The sequence below is a fragment of the Aythya ferina genome (genome assembly GCF_964211825.1).
Source record: "Aythya ferina genome assembly, chromosome: 11".
In the NCBI taxonomy this organism is placed as follows: Eukaryota; Metazoa; Chordata; class Aves; order Anseriformes; family Anatidae; genus Aythya; species Aythya ferina.
In genome coordinates, this window is record NC_140307.1 from 13928620 (window position 1) to 13946244 (window position 17625).

General features: G+C 39.0%; 1 protein-coding gene across 1 annotated transcript; it reads right to left on the reverse strand.

Annotated features, from left to right (window-relative positions):
* Window positions 1-376: 376 nt before the first annotated feature.
* Window positions 377-17594, reverse strand: CHRNA5 (cholinergic receptor nicotinic alpha 5 subunit). Its single transcript, XM_084531834.1, has 6 exons — window positions 17419-17594; window positions 9244-9395; window positions 8336-8380; window positions 6818-6927; window positions 4996-5827; window positions 377-2950 (listed from the first exon to the last, which is right to left on the reverse strand). The coding sequence occupies exons 1-6, from the start codon at window positions 17534-17536 to the stop codon at window positions 2789-2791; spliced, it is 1419 nt and encodes a 472-aa protein (XP_084387960.1). The 5' UTR covers window positions 17537-17594; the 3' UTR covers window positions 377-2788.
* Window positions 17595-17625: the final 31 nt, after the last annotated feature.

Consider the following 17625-nt stretch of genomic DNA (forward strand, 5'->3'; position numbering starts at 1 on the left):
ATCAAACACAGTAAGATGCAGTCATTGGGTAATGCAAAGTATCAAAATGCGGTATGATATTTTGGACACAGAAACATCCTGCACAGTGTTTTATTATAACAGAAAGCATGTAGATATTAAATATTCCTGTAAAGTATGTTAAAATTGTCTCTTGGGTATATGACTTATCTTTTTTTTTTTTTTTTTTTAATATCTGCAAATCATTTAATAATAATAATGAATAAAACGTGCAACAAAATACTATAATGAGAAAAAGTTTTGTAAAGATATGAACCATTCTCTCCATATCAAACTGGAAACTTTTTAGAAATGCAGTGGTATCAAATGATGTAACTGTTACGAAAATAAAGAGAATGAAGCTGTTGAAAACTGATTTTTTTCCCATTTATTTTGACTGAGTAACAAAAGCCATATAAAGCAGCATTAGGTACAATTCAGCACATTCAGAAACGAGTTACATAAGTAGAGGTGCATGCTTCTGGGTCATTTTATTTTTTATTTTTTATTTTTTTTTCATTTCAAACAAACCTGAGGATGGGCTGGAGACCCCAAGGATTTGAGCATCATCTTTCTAATCTGAACATATCATATGATTATAGAAACACCTTAAAGAATTTCAAGGATTTGCAGAAATTGTTAGTTACTAGGATAAAGATTGGAACTCCATTGCCAATAAACTGCCAAACATCTCATGATATAATTGGGCAGTCTCCGACCATCATTTAACAAAAAGATGCAGTAAGGGTGTTAAATATATATTTTATATATATATATATATATATATATATATATAGCTAGTCCATACCTTTCCTTACTTTGTTTTCTGTTCAGATAAATTTCAATAAGCAATTCAAAACCAAGGAGGAATATAAAAAGAAATTTTGATTTTGAAGAGAAAAGATAACTAAAGCACTTCTCATTTTCACACAAAGTTACTGATGCATTAGTCTTAGTAATACTGAGAAAGTTAAAAATGTAATTAATGGATTAAATTAGATAATCATTTAAATTCAACTTTAAAATAAGTTATTGCGGAAATACAGAATATACTGATATCTAATGACATATGTAATCGTATATCTGAAGAAGAGATTCCTTTTTCAATCATAATTATTTGAAATAGATTTAAAAAAAATATTAAAAAGAAAATAGAACATTGGTTGGCATCATTTCCCTGCCAATGAGACTGAAGAAGCTATACAAAACCAAGAACATTCTGCAGGCGAAAGAATTTGAAATAAACTTCCAGTTATATATAAGTTATGACATTAGCAATCAGTATTATAATCAATACAATGTCAAATAGAGCTATTCTAAAAGTGATAGAGAGAGGAAAAATGTATCTTTTCCCCAAATCCATAACTATGATTACTTACATTATTAACAATATAACAATTTACATTAAACTTTTCACTTAAACATGCTATTATTGGTCTGAGAATTTAACCAAACAAAAAACTTACCAAGATTTGTTCTTCCTTTACATTACTCCATTAGTCTTGCAGGATACAAATGTGTTATAAAATAACATCGTAAGTAACTATCAAAACTTAGGTGTAGGAAAACACTCTCGTCTCTTTCAGAAATAAAACTTTTCTTAAAAGTGGCATTGAAATGAATTTGAATTTAAATTCATTATTAAAATATATTTTAATGATATAATTAAAAAGTTGCAATATATATACATATGTTATTTAGTTTTCAACACAGAAAAAAAAGAGAAAGAATGGAAAGCTTTAAGTCCTTACTGTTCAGTTATATGTGATTCTGTAAGTGAGAGAACCTATAAAGGTAATTTTCTAAATTCTGTTTAACATATGCGAAAATTTAATCGTCTGTACTTTGTTACATGGCATATGAATTTTCAGCCTATTTCCTTCAGAAATTCATTCTTCAAATTCCTGCTATTTGTGCTCCAAAACTTAATTCTGCAAAGCAAACAAGGTTGGGAAAACGCAACATGTTTGCAACTAAGATTAGTATCACAATCTTCATCAAGAAGAAAGAAATCTGAATGCTCTGACATGTTAGAACAATTGTGCAACTTGGACACCTCATTTAATTGCCTTTGCCTCTCTTTCCATAGCTGATACAGAGATCTCAATATCCATGTATCCTGTAAGTGTTTTAAGGCCTACTGTGTTATGTGTTCACATTAGTATGATAGAGTTAAAAAGGTTTTAAGTTCAGCAGCAAATTCCACTGAAAATTTATGAAGACACAACACAGACAAATCACTATTTGTATGCTGAATATGCATAAAGTTCAGATTATATTTTTATCATCATTTTTCATTTACGCTGTAGAAACTCCGTACAATTACAATACACTGAAGACAGCTGATGCCAATACAAATTCACCTTTGCATACTATAATAAATTGAAATAAGCAACCCTACTGTGTAAGTATCTGCGAACATTTAATATGCAATAGAACAATTTGCATAGTAATTTAATAATAAGACTACAGCAATCATCATTACAAATTTTTAAATCCTTCTACTTCTCAGTAGGTGTCAGTATATACTGTTTCTGACATATACATGCAAGTGCTTGAAAAGGTTCTTTAGAGCCTGACCTGATTTAGAAGTATATTAGTAGACTGGCACTAAGTAAATTGACTTCTGGGTGTCCTATATGTCATGCTTTAACATCAAAACAATATTATGGCTTGGGGTTTTTCATTTTTTTTCTTATCAGAAACATGCCTATAAAGAACATGCATGGAAACAGAGTTACTGCAAACTTTTTAGAGAAGGATGTCAGCAAGAGACAGATCCAAAACTATTTTATGCATTTGTACTGCCTATGTGCATAGGTACTATTATACTTGCCCATTTATGAATAACCGGAATAAATAACACAAGTGATCCAATTATTGAAACCAGAAGAAAAGTCCATAAGAACATTCGATCAAGCACCTGAGCAATAAATTTCCAGTCTTCAACAACCTAAAAAACAAAGAACATATAAGAGCTGTTCAGTACATGCAGGAACAGGTAAAAATACAGCATCAAGCATCAAACCCTGCAATAGTTAACCACTTCACATTTGCTTCCCCCTCCTAATCAGGTCAATTTGATAACTCCTCTTTTATATTTACACACACACTACATATAAGAATCACACTATGACCTAGAGCAGGAACAAACTTCTCTTTATGACTTCTCTTTATGGTAAACCATACAGCACAAATATTAGATTTTAATGGAGCAACTGACCCTAACAAGCATTGCACATCCTCAACTATATATAGAGAAAAACCTGTAGGCAATTTTATAACATAGAAGGATTTAGGATTCATGCCACAGCCTCATCACAAAGTAGAGTTCCCAGGCAGGAGCTAGATGCAAAAGTTGTATAAGATTAATACAATAGCTGTGTCTACTGTTATATACAAAACCTGAAAACTTATGTTATCACTGCAGGGAATTACACACCAGGGAGAATACTTACAGTACTTTCAAAGCTCTTTTCCTTTTTGATAGGATCACTCCTATCTACACACAGTGTTGCAAGTATGTGTAATATAGTTACACAAGAAAATTAAAACCCTGCCAAACAAGTATGTTTCATTTGAAATGGAGCTGTCTGCATTTCCCAGGCCTACTGCTTCCTAAGAGGCAAGGCTACAACACCAGTTGTGTACATTTTATTTTCAACAATCAGGGCTAACAACTTTCTGCAGGTAAAACTTGCATTCTCTGGAGGCCAAATAACAAAACACAGGTGAGTCCCCCTGTCATCTATGTATTCAGTTCTAAGGTTTAGAATCACAACAACACTTCACCAAAACAAAACAAAACAAAAAAAAGCTATCATCTTTCTTGTCACTCATAGTCAGAGTAGGCTCAGTAAGAAAAAAGACTAACTATCATTTTACTGGAAATTATATATTTAATAGCAAACTACTCTTTTCGCCTTGTATAAACAAGGCATGGCTATACAATGTATTGCATATACACTGATCCTGTTTTAACAGTACAGTGGATATACCAGTACAGTAGATAGCATAATTATTCAAAATCCAGGCTGTATCTCTTGCGATAACAGAGTCCTGAGAAGCTGCATCAGAGGAGTTAGCTTACTCCTAGACTAGCACAGGAGCACATACCTCTCAACAACTAGCAACTTCTGAAGACAATCATTTCTGTGTAAATTGAAAGAAGCTCAGACTTCACTGTTGGAAACATGTAGCAACATCATGAGACCAGGCAGCAAACTTCTGTATTTCTATACTGGCCTGAAAATAGCAGGTCGATCTCTCATGCTCCAGTGGTGCCAGTTTCAAAGCAAGGAAAGAAAATAAATTCATAATGCTCTTACCTGCGTGGTGTGAATACCCACTAAGGATAGTTCAGAGTGCAAATGTACAGACTGAAAAAACAACCCTCAGACATCTTTCAATATAATTTAAAAACCAATAATGATAGGGCTACAAGAAACCTCTTATGATTGTTGAGTCCATGTGCAGTCGCAGCACAAAATGGCTAATACACAGTAATAGCCTGTATTTGAAATAATACAAATTATGGAATTAAAAAAAATGCTTTTATTTGGAATCAAAAGCTCCAAAATAAGGCTTAGCAGTATTTATTGTGAAGATGTAAACCAAACATATGTTTCAGGTAGCCTTCAGGTACAAAATTAAAATGATAAATACCTATTTATTTCAACATGAAAATACCTGCAGTGCTGCTGGATGTTAACAGTACATGCTCTTATAACAGACAAGTGACTGAAAACGTATAATTAACATGAGTTTATTTCTTAAAAAAAAAAAAAAAAAAAAAAAGAAAAAAAAAAAAGAAAAAGAGAGAAGTACTTAAAGAATCCAAGGACAGCCCAGTATCTCCATATTGTAGCATACTTCTTTCCCATGAAGTACAAAAATTGGAAATCCTAGCTCATATTTAATATGCAACCACTTACCAAACCATTACTTGTTTAATTTCTACTTCTAACAAGATTAGTGTAATATGACTAATACACCCACCTCACGAACTTCATTTTCCTTCATAACATGCCTCGTAATATACCGGATAGAATCTAGAGCTGCTTCCAAGGTGTTCCTAGATGACTCTGATCCGTTCATATTTCCTGTTTCCTCCTTCTGCGCAAAGTATCTATCTACATGACTTCTCATGCAAAGCAGCTTGGGAAGCTTGTGAAGAAATATCTTGCGAACCCAAGGTGCCATAGCATTGTGTGTAGACGAAGAGCGATGATGAATATTGATAGCAAAGACAGTTATCACAATGGACAATGTCACAAATATCATAGTAAACACCAAGTACTCTCCTATAAGTGGGATAACTTTAGAAGATGATGGAATAATCTCTTCAATGACAAGAAGAAAAACAGTCAAAGATACCAGGACTGAAGTGCAAAGGGAAATTTTTTCACCTTCATTTGAAGGAAGATAGAAGACAAGGACAGTTAGAAATGAAAGTCCAATACAAGGAATAATGAGAAACAACGTGTAAAAGAGTGGCAGACGTCTAATTATAAACGAATATGTAACAAAGGGATACCAGCAGCATCCGTCAGTTCTATTTCCTTTGCTCCCTGTTGCAGTCACTATTTCCCATTCTCCATTATCAAAAAAGTCTCTCTTGTCAACATCATAATCTTCTAGAATTATATCAACTTGTGAGCCATCGTAAGTCCAGGAACCAAATTTCATAGAGCAGTTTTGGAGGTCAAAAGGAAAGAAGGTTACATCAATAGTACAAGAACTTTTATAGTTTGCTGGTGGAGTCCAAGCAATGGTGCCATCATATTTTACCACAGTTTTTGTAGACGTTCCCTCAAAACGTCCATCTGCACTGAAAAAGAGATATATGTATGCATTTATGATGGAGTGTGTGTGTTTTAAACAGGAAAATATGTTTCATTAATGTCATTTCAGCTGTTTGCTCCTTCAAAATTTTGTATTGCAGAGTCCACTTCTCAAGTTTTTTTGGTTGTTTTTTGGTGGGTGGTTTTTGTTTGTTTGTTTGTTTTTGTTTTGTTTTGTTTTTTAAACCTGAATCTCATACAGGTAGACAGATTTTCAATAGTGAAGAACATTTTCAAGTCATGAAAATATCTGTACAACTGTTGGTGGTTCTGATGATTAAAACAAGGGATTGTAAAAATCCTGACTTTTAGCCCCATGACCAAACTCCAATGTTTCTATTGCTAATACAGCATAAATATATTTAAATTTCATAAAATCATTATCATTCAAGAAAAAAAACAACACTCTAGACAGATAATACTTGTTGCCACCTCCAAACTTGAAGTTATAATCAGTGTAACAGCTTTTCTCATCTCAGCAAGTCATAAAAAGTAGAAGTGTTGTACACGCACCTGAATTAAGCAGAAAGGCTCATTCAAAATGTATTTCTTCTGGGATCCATTACTTTACAGAAAACAAACTTACAGTTGAGGGTCCTTCATTTTAAATCCATGCTGAATATGACTTAAAACAGCATGAGTTGATTAATCGTCTCCCATCACACACTCCCTCTACACTATTAGTTTGTACCCAACACTGTGCAAGACGTTATCTTCTAATTAACAAAGAGCTAATATGAATAAGTGGAAATGAACTTTTCAAAGACTGGAAATGCTATACAGAAGCAAACCAAAACTTGCATTTTACATAGCAACAAAATCAATATGCATTTGGAGGCAAATTCTAATGTCTTCTACACATTCTTAGCTCTACTAAATGTACATGCATGGTCCATTCAGCGAGCCCTGTACATGCAGCTTGGATGGTAAAGTGAGAAAGACTAAATGTATTTTATATGAAAAGATTAAAATCTTACTTGTCATACAACACAATGTCTGGAATCCAAATAGAATCTGATGGGACACGAATAGATGTTATACCAGCATAGTCTTCAGGATTCCATCTTAATTTTACATCTACCCATTCCTGTAGATGCATGAAATGAAAAAATCATAATTGTGAAGTTTATTTAGGCAGGACAAGATCTGATGAAAACAGATATAAAGGCAATTTGAAATAAATAAATGCATCAAACTTCTAAAACTCTTCTAAAGCATACAACACTGAATATGCTGAACAGTAAACCGATATCATCATGTTTGTTTTCTGTTATAAGAGACAATTCAAAGTATTTCTGCAAAGACCTTAAAATACTAAATTAATTTTTCAGAGCATGTTTACACAAATAAAATGTATTATAAGCTGAAACAATTAAATTTGGAGGAAAAAAATAGGTTCTGAATGAACATCAAGAAATTTGCAAAGTGATCAGAAGCAATATAAAGTTTTTCATCAAAACAAACAGAAAAAAATCACTGTCCTATTTCCACCAGCAATGCTAAAAATAACACCATTAAAAACATAGTTGTATTTTGGTATTTTTATATTTGAATTAAAATCTCAAGAAGAAAAAAAATGCAAGTTTCTAAGAGTTAGACATAAGACATAGTTTTAAACACATTCAGGTCAGTTCTTGTTTCATTTGAACTGGTTTAACTGCAACAAGTTTTGCAGAAATTACTAAGAGAGAACAAAGTTTTCTCATCAACATATTCCTATCTCATACTTGCTAAGTAGCAACAAAGTTTTCTAGAAAATAAATGCCTGAACTTAGTTACTGGAGAAGAAGAGAATGTGAAGAACCAAGAAAAACAAAAGGCAGTTGCCCGAATAAAAATAATTTAGTTAGCATGTAAGTACAATTAGGGTCTGCAACCATTCCTCAAACTTAAATTGAGAATGATTTGTGAGAAGCATTTCCCAAGCTCACAGTGGCCATTAACTGTTGAACAAAGTATTGTTGAACTTTGATTATTATCAGGCTTAAGGCTTTCTCCTGATGATAAACAAATTTTCTTAAGAGGAAAAAGTAGCTTTCTGTAGCAAGCATATACAACTCTGAAATTCTTCAGTGGTAGTTATCCAGCTTCTGACAACAGAAATACATTAAACAATAATACAAACGATTACACAAATCCATCATACTTTTCTTAACACAGTTTTTAAAAGAAAGCTTATGTACCAAAGCAGTAACTTTCATGGGTATACACATGCCTTGGTCTGTTAAATAGCCATGCAGTGCAGTGTCAGGTTTCTTTTAATCAGGTACTTTTTCTTCCTCCCAATTTACTTTTATTTTTTTTAAAACAAACAAACTGGCTTTTATAGCAATTAATCCTTTAAAGCATTTCTAGGGACATTTTGTAAAGATAATACATAAAACAAGAATTTATGCACTTAAGTTCTCAATACATAAATATTTAACAACGTTACTTCCGACTTTTGATTTGCAGTTACGAAACTTCAGATTTTTTTACTCATATTTTACACATACCTGTTTCAACCAGACATTTGTTGTCATCAATTGATTTTTCTCATCCTATAAAAATTAAGTGCATTTATGAAAAAGATTGCACAGCACATTCATAGTAACTAACCTCTATAGTTCATACAGGTTTGTAATTTTAAATACAGAAAACACTTCTAAAAACATTCCAGTCTTTGGTAAGTACATTTATATGAGAGCCTTTTACACTTTACTTTTTTAAAAGCTGCATTTTTCCTCTTCTGTGTCTCTTTCCTCCCTTCATTTTATTTTGACTGTATTTCATGCAGTCTTACTGATTTTCTAAGAGGAAAAGAGCTATAAGATGAAAAACTCCTCTTGCAGCCATAACCAATGTATTCAACATGAGAAGAATATTCTGAAGTTAAAAGTTTCAGAAAACAAAATCTGGTTCATCTTTTTTACATGATAAGTAATGCCAAGAGATAATCTTTCTTACTATGGAAGCAATGTATTTGAAGGCTTTCAGGGATATTGTTTATTTTTTCCTGGTTAGGAAGGGGAAAAAAAAGGAGTAGTATTTGCAAGTGTTACTGAATTTTAAAAAAGAGTTGACAAATAAGGCTCTAAAATTTGGCTTTTTTTTTTGTTTTCCTAGTGAATAAGTATATTAAAACACAATTCCCTAGGCTTATTAAGCACTTCACTACTTCACTCACTTTTTTTTTTTTTTTTTGGGGGGGGGGCGGCTGAAAACTACTAAACATAAAAGCCCCTTGTTTTCTCAATTAATTTGTCAACACATCTTCATGCCCCCTTGTAAAATGTATTTCTCATTGTGCTTATAATCATTTTAAATGTTTAATCTACCATATTTAAGCTAAAATATGCACACTTAATTCACCTCATACTGCATTCAAAAATTGTAATAAGTAGGGAAAAAAGTAAATACATACCACATCTACTAGCTGAGAGATTGCAAGACCAAACTTGATTTTTATTGTATCATTCAAGCGTTCCACTGGACGAACCCATCTTTGATAGTCTTCAAATAAGTGTTTAAACAAGCGATCTTCACTTTTAGCAATAAAAGATGGTTCAGATATGCCTATACAACAAAAATAACTTATTAACATTGATTTAAATGAACAGAGTACATCTGCCTTCCTGTGTCCAAACAGCTGCAATTATGTTTATGCAGTATTAAATTTCTCATCTTATCCCCTTTCATCTGGAAGCGTGGCCAACGTTGTGCATATGTATTGCTTACCTGCTTTTATTAGCATCTCCATACCACTACTGCAGTGTTTAAATCTATGACTCACGAACACAAGGATAACGTTAACAATAATAAAGGCAAAACGCACTTATGTCATTGATCTGGTGCCGTGTAATTACAGAAAGCCTCTACAACTGAAAACTTATACGGGACTGAAGTTTTATCATTCTAAACCAAGGTGGCACTTCCTAAAACCTGCACCCACACTATACAGGTCTTCAGTATATCGCATAACTTGTGCTCCTGTTTGAAATACAATCATCTTCATGTTCCACACCTTACTTCTTCTCATGGTTATGCATCTATGATGCATAAGATGCATAAGAGCTCTTCCCCACCCCCCCACCCCCCTCCATTTTGTACTTTAAAAACAGGTGCTAATCTATTTACCAGTGATTCCTCTATTTATTCTAACTTTTTATAGACTGGAAGGCACCTTTCTTTTTAAGTAATAGCATGCTCATTTTCTGAGTACACAAGGATCCATCTCAAGGCCTGGAGACCAACTGATGGCCCAGAACAGCCAAAAATCTTTGTGGGCAGCTTACAAAGAACAGCAAACAGAACACCTGGAAGAGCTTTGGATAAAAGCACTGTAAATGTAGGAACTGCAGGCAGAGAGCAGCCCACATTTGAAAGCAGGTATCTAAGTCATCCTAGGTACTCCATCAAGCAACTGCTGTCCTTTATCTTAAAGGACCCACAAGAGTTGAGTCCTTTAGCCCTGTTGTCTCACTGAAGTACAATCAGTAGAAACACTGCTACCCAATCTAGGGTAAAGCTTCACGTTTCTCTGTTATGAGACACGATGTCAAAAATTATATACCCTAAATAACATGACAAGGATGAACATGGGGAAGATTTGGGGAGAGAGGAGGAAAGATCTGTACCCTGAAAATAACCTGTGTAAGAAGAGCTTTCAGGTGAAGGCAGCGTGGAACAAGAGCACTGCCTCCAGAAGCAGCACAAGCTGCAGGCATCGCCCTGACCAGAACAGCTTCGGGAGGGCCTCCAACGCCCAGGCCGAGTTCAGAGCAAGAAGCAGGAAACAGGAGCACCTGCTTTAGGAAAGGATTTTTGTTGCTCACTGACGGGATTTAACCCGACTGACATGACATACATGCATGGCACGACCTTTCTAGAAATGATGTGCTCTCTACCAGTCTAAAAAAAGATGCATCAAGAATAGAAAAGCACCAGAAATGGCATAACTGGATTAAAAGCAGAGGCAGACATCCACATGAGTAGAGATTTAAAAGATTAACATTATTTTGTTTGGCAAGGAGGTGAATTTGGTGTACATAGCAGACATAAAGTAGTGAATGACACATGCAGAAAAATCAGTCATGGTATTTAGGATTTTTCATTGAAGAAGGGAAAGAAAACAAAAGGGTCAGTTAAATAAACAATTTCTATTTGAAGTTTATTATCATAAACATTCAGCAAACCACAGACTGTCAGATACAAGAAGACTGAGCTTTCACACTTGCCTCAGATTACTGAGCTGAACCTGGGCAGGTAGCACCACACTGCACACCACCTCTCACTTTAACACAGTTCTCAAGATCCGCCTCACAACTTGATCAACAGTTCGAAGGCTTGCATTTGACTGCCTAACCCCATCAGGGCATCAATTCAGCTGGGCCTAGGCACCTAGGGCACCCAAGTTTTTCGTTTCCTGCCATCCATCACAGTGCTGTGCTGCCAGCCCAGCCCTGTGAGGGCTCCCTGCCTCCTGCACTGCAGCTCTGGGACAGCCCAGGAGAAACAGCATTATGAGCCCAAACTGGCTTGTGCCTGAAATTTCCAAGTCGGGATAAAAGCAGAATTGTGGCTTCAGAAAGGATCAGCAAAGCAGGAACAGCAGGATCCCTTTCCCTGGAAATCCCACCGTATGCTAAGGTGCAGCTGAACAGCTCTTGTTGCGTGCCAAATCAGCACTTGGGTTTTCACACAGCCCACCCTCCTGCTCCAAAACACCCCTCTGTTTACGCAGTACTTCACTCATCGGCAAACACCACATCGCTGGTCCTTAAGCTGTTACCTGCGTGTGCTGCACAGCTGCCTGCCCCATTACCCGTGTGCTGCCACGGGGACGCGGAGGGGCAGGGAGCAAAGGGGCAGCTCACCCTGTACCCTGGCTGCTGCTGTGCTGGATGCATGGAAACACTTCAGACATAAGGATTGCTGCCCAGAAGGATGCGGCAACACGGCATTGCATGCATGCAACCCATCACAGCTATTGGGTTAAGGTGTACTTGTTTGTACTGATACCTTACAAGCTCCAAGTACCCTCGTTAGCCAGGGACAACTTCTTATTTGTAACTACATGGATTTGCCAGGTCCTGCTTTTTGCAGACACCTGAAAGAATACTTCCTGAGGATACAACTTAATTTCTTTATTTCTATATCCCTATTTCCTGAATTATGAATAGTTTCGTATATATTTCAGCCTAATGTTTCATAAATCCCTGAGTTTTGCATTAGCATTAATTACATTTCCCTTTTACAGTTAGGACACTGTACTGCATTTCTGAACAATCTGCAGTGACGACACAGCTGGGTATTCTCTCTCTGATAATTGACCTTGAAGCAATGCAGAGGCAGAGCTGCACTGCCACAGTGTCCATGCTCCTGTAAGACGACCTCTGGTACACCAGCACAGCACCTTCAGGGTACACGCTGTCCAGGGGCAGCTTCTCTTATGCTGTGCTAAACAAGGACGTGCTCCCTTAACGCTTTTCCTGGCTTAAAAAAAAAAGTGTTTTCAAACATTTTTCACTTGGACCTACAGTATACTCACCAATTAATAAGATGACCACTTTTGCTAACAATATCATCCAACTAGTTTTCTCAGACTTCTTTCTTTCACAGCAATATCCATGCTCCTCCCAGACTTTTGGTTAGCTGCTGTGCTTCCTGCTACACTGGGGCATGCTGCCCGCTAAGAGGAGCTTCCATCCAGGAGAGCTCCGTGGGCAGGCTGGAGATGGTAAAAGCATAACAAGAGCTGGCAAAAATAAAGTAAATAACCCCCCACCTTTGGATATTTTATTTCCTAAGACCACACATCTCACCCATCACACAAATTGCAGGTGTTCAAGTTCTCCTTTCTGTGTCTGTACGCTTTTAGGATTACAAGGTGTGGAACTGCTGAAGTTTGTTACTGGTGTTAGCACCAAGAAAAAGATTCTGAAGAACTGGTGCTAAACAGAAAACAAGTACAGAAGGAGTGAAAAGGGAAATACAGTTAATAGCTTAGGACAGCAGGCTGGCTACACCAGTCGGAGGTGAGCAAAAAGAGGATAAAACCTATGAGTAGCGTGATTAGCAAGCAAACAATCCGCAGCATGAGTCTCACCCTGAACCAGAGAGCAAGGAGATGGAAGCCCCCAGCTCTGCCACCAGCAAACTGCCCCACCCTCTGGGAAGGTTTCGTAGCCTCTGAAGGGCCATTCTGAGCACCCCTGTGCTTACATGGCTTTACTTGGGCTGACATCAGTTAAGTTCTGTGTCCTGAACCCAAGGCAGTAGCCATCCTGTTCCGTGACAAACCCAGTGACAATGTCTACTACTACTTACACCTGAAACTCTTCCCCACTCAATCTTTTCAGTGATTCCATGCCAAGAACACAAAGAGCCCTCAGTCATGGAGCTGCTAGTTGGCCAAAAGTTTCTCTCTGCAAAGCACGCTCATGATTTAAAACAGAAAGCCACCAACTTTGTCACAGTTTGTAGTTGAAGCATCCTGTTTGCTAAATTGCAAGCAGTAATAATAGTAGTGACAAAACACATACACTTCTTTAGAAAAAGAACACGTGGGAACTCCAGGAATAAATGACTTAAGTCAAAGCATTTCCTAATTGATAGAACTGAGCGGTAGCAACCTCAGGTTGTCCTTGGATCGCCACCTGGTGTGCCTGGAGATGAGATTCATGGTCCAGGGGAGATGGGTAAGGGGTCACTTTTTAGGAACCTAATGTTAAGGTGCACATTTCAAATAAATACGTATTCTTAATGCAGATACATAACCAAATATCACTACAATGAAAATAACACTACTAAGTGTACTTTCCGTGCACTTGCATTTTTAAGGTGATAATCTATTTTGTTTAGTACATTTTACATGATTTATAACAAAGGAAGCACCTTGAAGGCTACAAGTGCAACAGCAACAGTTTACACCTTATTCTAAAACTGTTCAGTGGTCGTTTGGAGAGAAATTAAAATACGTTTCCATCTTTCCAATAAACTCCAATTTTTTCTACATTCAGCATTTGTGTTTTTCCTCTAAGTTTACAGCCCTGGTCGCACCACAGTGTTTGGGTAGCTGGTGATGACTTTAACAGCAAGCCACATTCATAATGCAGCAGACAGGAAAAAGCAGAACAAGATGATTTTCAATAGTAACTACACAGATCTCTTTCTGTCTAAAGCTTTCTTTGCATTTTCAAGAACCTCCTGCCACCGCTTCACTGATCAGAAGAGGTGTGAACACATTTTATGCTCAATTTATTATGTTAGTCTTTTCATTGATTCCCCCCCCCCCTTAAAATGATCGAGACAGTTTCTGCATGACTGTCAGTATTTTTCCCTACTTCTCCTTCTGTGCCTTAGTGAACAGATTGCTGGCAGCTGCTGAAAGTTCAAGTACCCAGTTAGCAATAAGCATCCAGAAAGCACAGAACAGCTGTTATTAGGATGCCCCTAAGTTGAAGCAGGATGACCACCAACTCTGCCCAGTTTACTCAGCAAGAGCCCAAAGTCCCTGTGTTCTGAGTTTCCTATGGGCCTTTTGTTCTTCCCTGGCTAAGAAATAAAGCCAAACACCACCACAAGCACAGAAAACTCACCGAAGCCAAACCAAACCCCACCAGCACACGAAAAGCAGCTATTCTTAACCATTGCTTCTTGGTGGCTCTTTGTGCAGAATTGTTCTGCTTTCTTCTTTTCAGACACTATCTGGGTACCTCAAAGGTAACAGTCCTATGTTCCTGTCACTGTGTGCTACGACATCCCTTATAGCCACCAGCTACTGCAGTAACTTTTACAATTTTCCATTTATTTCAGGGTTTTCAAGTTCCTGGGAGGATTTCTACTTTCTCTCATACCTAGGACAGCAATAAGCTGCCAACCAGCAGCAGCACCCTTATTGCAGGCATGAAACTCCCAGGGATTTTGAACTGTGATGTTGCTTGGCCGTAACCACTAGGGACAGAAGTACACAGACAGAAAGCAGGAAAGATATTTCTTACATTCAATTTTAATTTAAAAGATGAAAGTTTCCTGCTTGGTAGTTGAAAAGTACAACCAGACTATCTCCTAACAGCTTATTATCAAGGGATAATTACTGCTCACATTAACGAATGCATGTGCAAGTTCTATAAATAACAGATCAGCATACTGTATGGCCACGCAGCTTGCAGTTAATTGGGAAACACACGATCAGCTGCAGACTGCCCCTTCCCTGTCGTGGCACTCTTCAGACGTGCTGTTTGGAGCACAAACTGCCCCTTTCCCAACACCCAAGCTGTGCGCTAAGTACACGGATGTGCCAAACACCTTCCTGTGCTCTCCAGCAAAGCCATGGCCAGAGGCAGTCTCCTGATGAAGCACCATCTACAGGTGCAGGGCGCTTCCTTATGAGTCCTCTGGCACCCACACTCTGCTCCATTTTCAGATAAGAGAACTCCGATCCTCCTCCCTGCCTGGCAGAGAGGGCACATTTATGAACAGGCTGCCTAGAAGCATGGGCAGAGCCTCAGGGAAGGAGTTCTGGTATCTTAGAAGCCACTGGGCCCTTTTCTGTTGGATTCAAGAGATGCAGGAGTCTGTCACCTCTCTTAGGCCACTTCTAGCCTCAGCTCACCATAGGAGACGTGCATCGTTCTCATCCAACTGTTGACCTGCCAGCAAGGACTGAGGATGAAACACAAAGGCAGCACTGAGGAATGCTGCGTGCAAGCAGCAGAAGACATTTACACAGCAAGTGTGGAGAGCACAGGGAGTAAAAGGAAGAGCGAGTACATAGAATTTTAAAGGTCAAGCCATTTATTCATACAGATTTAATTTAGAGGAAGCAAACCTAAGTAAACAATATATCAATGGATGTAAATCTTTATGCAAATAGGACACAGGCCTTGGGCTTTTGACAAGTTGCCAGCACAGCCCTGGGTGCTACAAAAGTTGCATGCTGGCATTACCTTCTGCCCACAACAGCATTTTGCTCATGCAGCTTGATTCCAGTCTTGTACACACTAGAACATATAAACCATGGCTCACAGTTATTCAGAAACTGATAAAAGCAGAGGCAGAGTGGGAGATTTCGGAATATATCAAATAAAAACCAGGTTTAACCACTGTGGAAAGTGGGAAAGTACCCAAGTACTTCCTTTTCCTTATCCTCACAAATCAATGTTTCTCCACAAATCAGTGTTCACATTTTTCTTCCTAAAAATCTCCAAAGAAAGAAAAAATATATAAAGAGTAAAAAATAAAAACAAACCAACAAAAAAACAACCCAAGAGCCTCTTCCAAGGAGGAAGGCCTGCAGCACCCCGTTGGTTACGAGAAGGATCAGTTGTGCCAAGCTGAGCGGCGTACATTGGGGCGAAGGAGCTCCCAAGGAGACACCACCACAGCGCCACACATGGCACAGCGGTGCTCTGGGTGCTGGTTAAGTCCCGGCTCCATCCATGCATTTAAATCTCGCCTGCTCGTTTAAGATATACAGCAAGGAACAGAACTTATGATTTGGCTGAATATTAAATCAGCTCATGCTTTGTCTTGTCAAATCAGAATGATCCAGGATAAAAGGTTAGTCCATCACCAAACTATTAACTAAAGGAAACAGCAAATTTATTTTAATTTGCTTTTGAAGTATCATCAAAACAAAGTCACGTCCATAATTCACTTCTACTCATTACAATGATTGCTGTACCACACGCAAAACAGCAGCCTAAAATAATTTTACCAGTATGTCAACTGCACTTACTGAGGTTATTATTTCAGTTTGGCCCATGCCTTAATAACAGGCAGCAGTAATGTTTCCTAAGCTTAACAGCAAATCTCATTTTATTTTAGATCAAACGCCGTGAAAAGGCAGCTTTATGCTTACCACGTACGGTGCGTTCTCAAAGTTACAACTCCTGCCTTGTGCCAAAAGGCCAGGTTTGGTGTAACGTGGCTGCAGGTACTTGCATACACCACATAATGCCCCATAGCAATGGCACTTCGCAAGACCTCTCACGGAGATGAAAAGCACTGCTTCATTAACAACTGACCAGGACTCGCCTTCTAAACCATATTTAGCAGTAACAGATCGCAGTTTTGTGTTCTGAACTAAAAACAAGACGCCAAAGCAATTCACTGGCCCTAAACCACACTTCTTAAACTTTGCGCTAACACTCAGAAGAGTCCGTTTTATTCTTCACGAATTCCCTTTCTGCTCCTGAATACTGCAGTCGGGACTTCAGACAGCCGTGACCGCGCTCCAGACGTGCAGGATCACCGCCCGCTGCGGTGACCGGCTCGGGCTGGGCGAAGTTTGCCCTCCCGCCGGCTCAAGGCGAGCTCCACGGCCCCGGGGTGGCGGCTGTGCGAGGGGTGACAGGAGCGGGGCTGCAGGGCACAGCCGCTTCAGCGCCTCGGCAGCGCTGCCCGCCGGGCTCTCCCGTCCCCTCCGCCGGGCTCCTCAGCGCTCCTCAGGGGCCGCGCTTGGCCTCAGCCCCGCCGCACCCGAGCGGCTCCCGGACCCCCTCAGAGCCCGCCCCGGTCCCCTCAGCGCCCGTCCCGGTGAGCAGCTCCCGCCCGGGCTTCGAGAGGGCTGCCCTCACCCCGCGGGGCGCCTTACCGGCATAGGGGGCACGGCCAGCGGGGCCGGCTCCGGGCTTGCCGAGGACGGTCGCGAAGAGGCAGGCGAGGAGGAGCAGGGGGCGGCCGCAGCGCCGCCGGGCACCCGGCTCGGCCATGGCTCGGACGCGGCCCCCGCCGCCTCAGCGCCCCGCGGCGGGCACGGGGCTCGGCTCCGCTCCCGACGGGCGCCGCTGGCCCCGCCCCG

Coding starts and splice junctions, on each gene's coding strand:
- CHRNA5 (XM_084531834.1), bottom strand. CDS start 17,536: ATGGCCGAGCCGGGTGCCCGGCGGCGCTGCGGCCGCCCCCTGCTCCTC. Junction 8,381..9,243: donor TCTCTCAGCTAGTAGATGTG/GTATGTATTTAC, acceptor TAATTTTTATAG/GATGAGAAAAATCAATTGAT. Junction 2,951..4,995: donor AGGAAAATGAAGTTCGTGAG/GTGGGTGTATTA, acceptor TTTGTTTTTTAG/GTTGTTGAAGACTGGAAATT.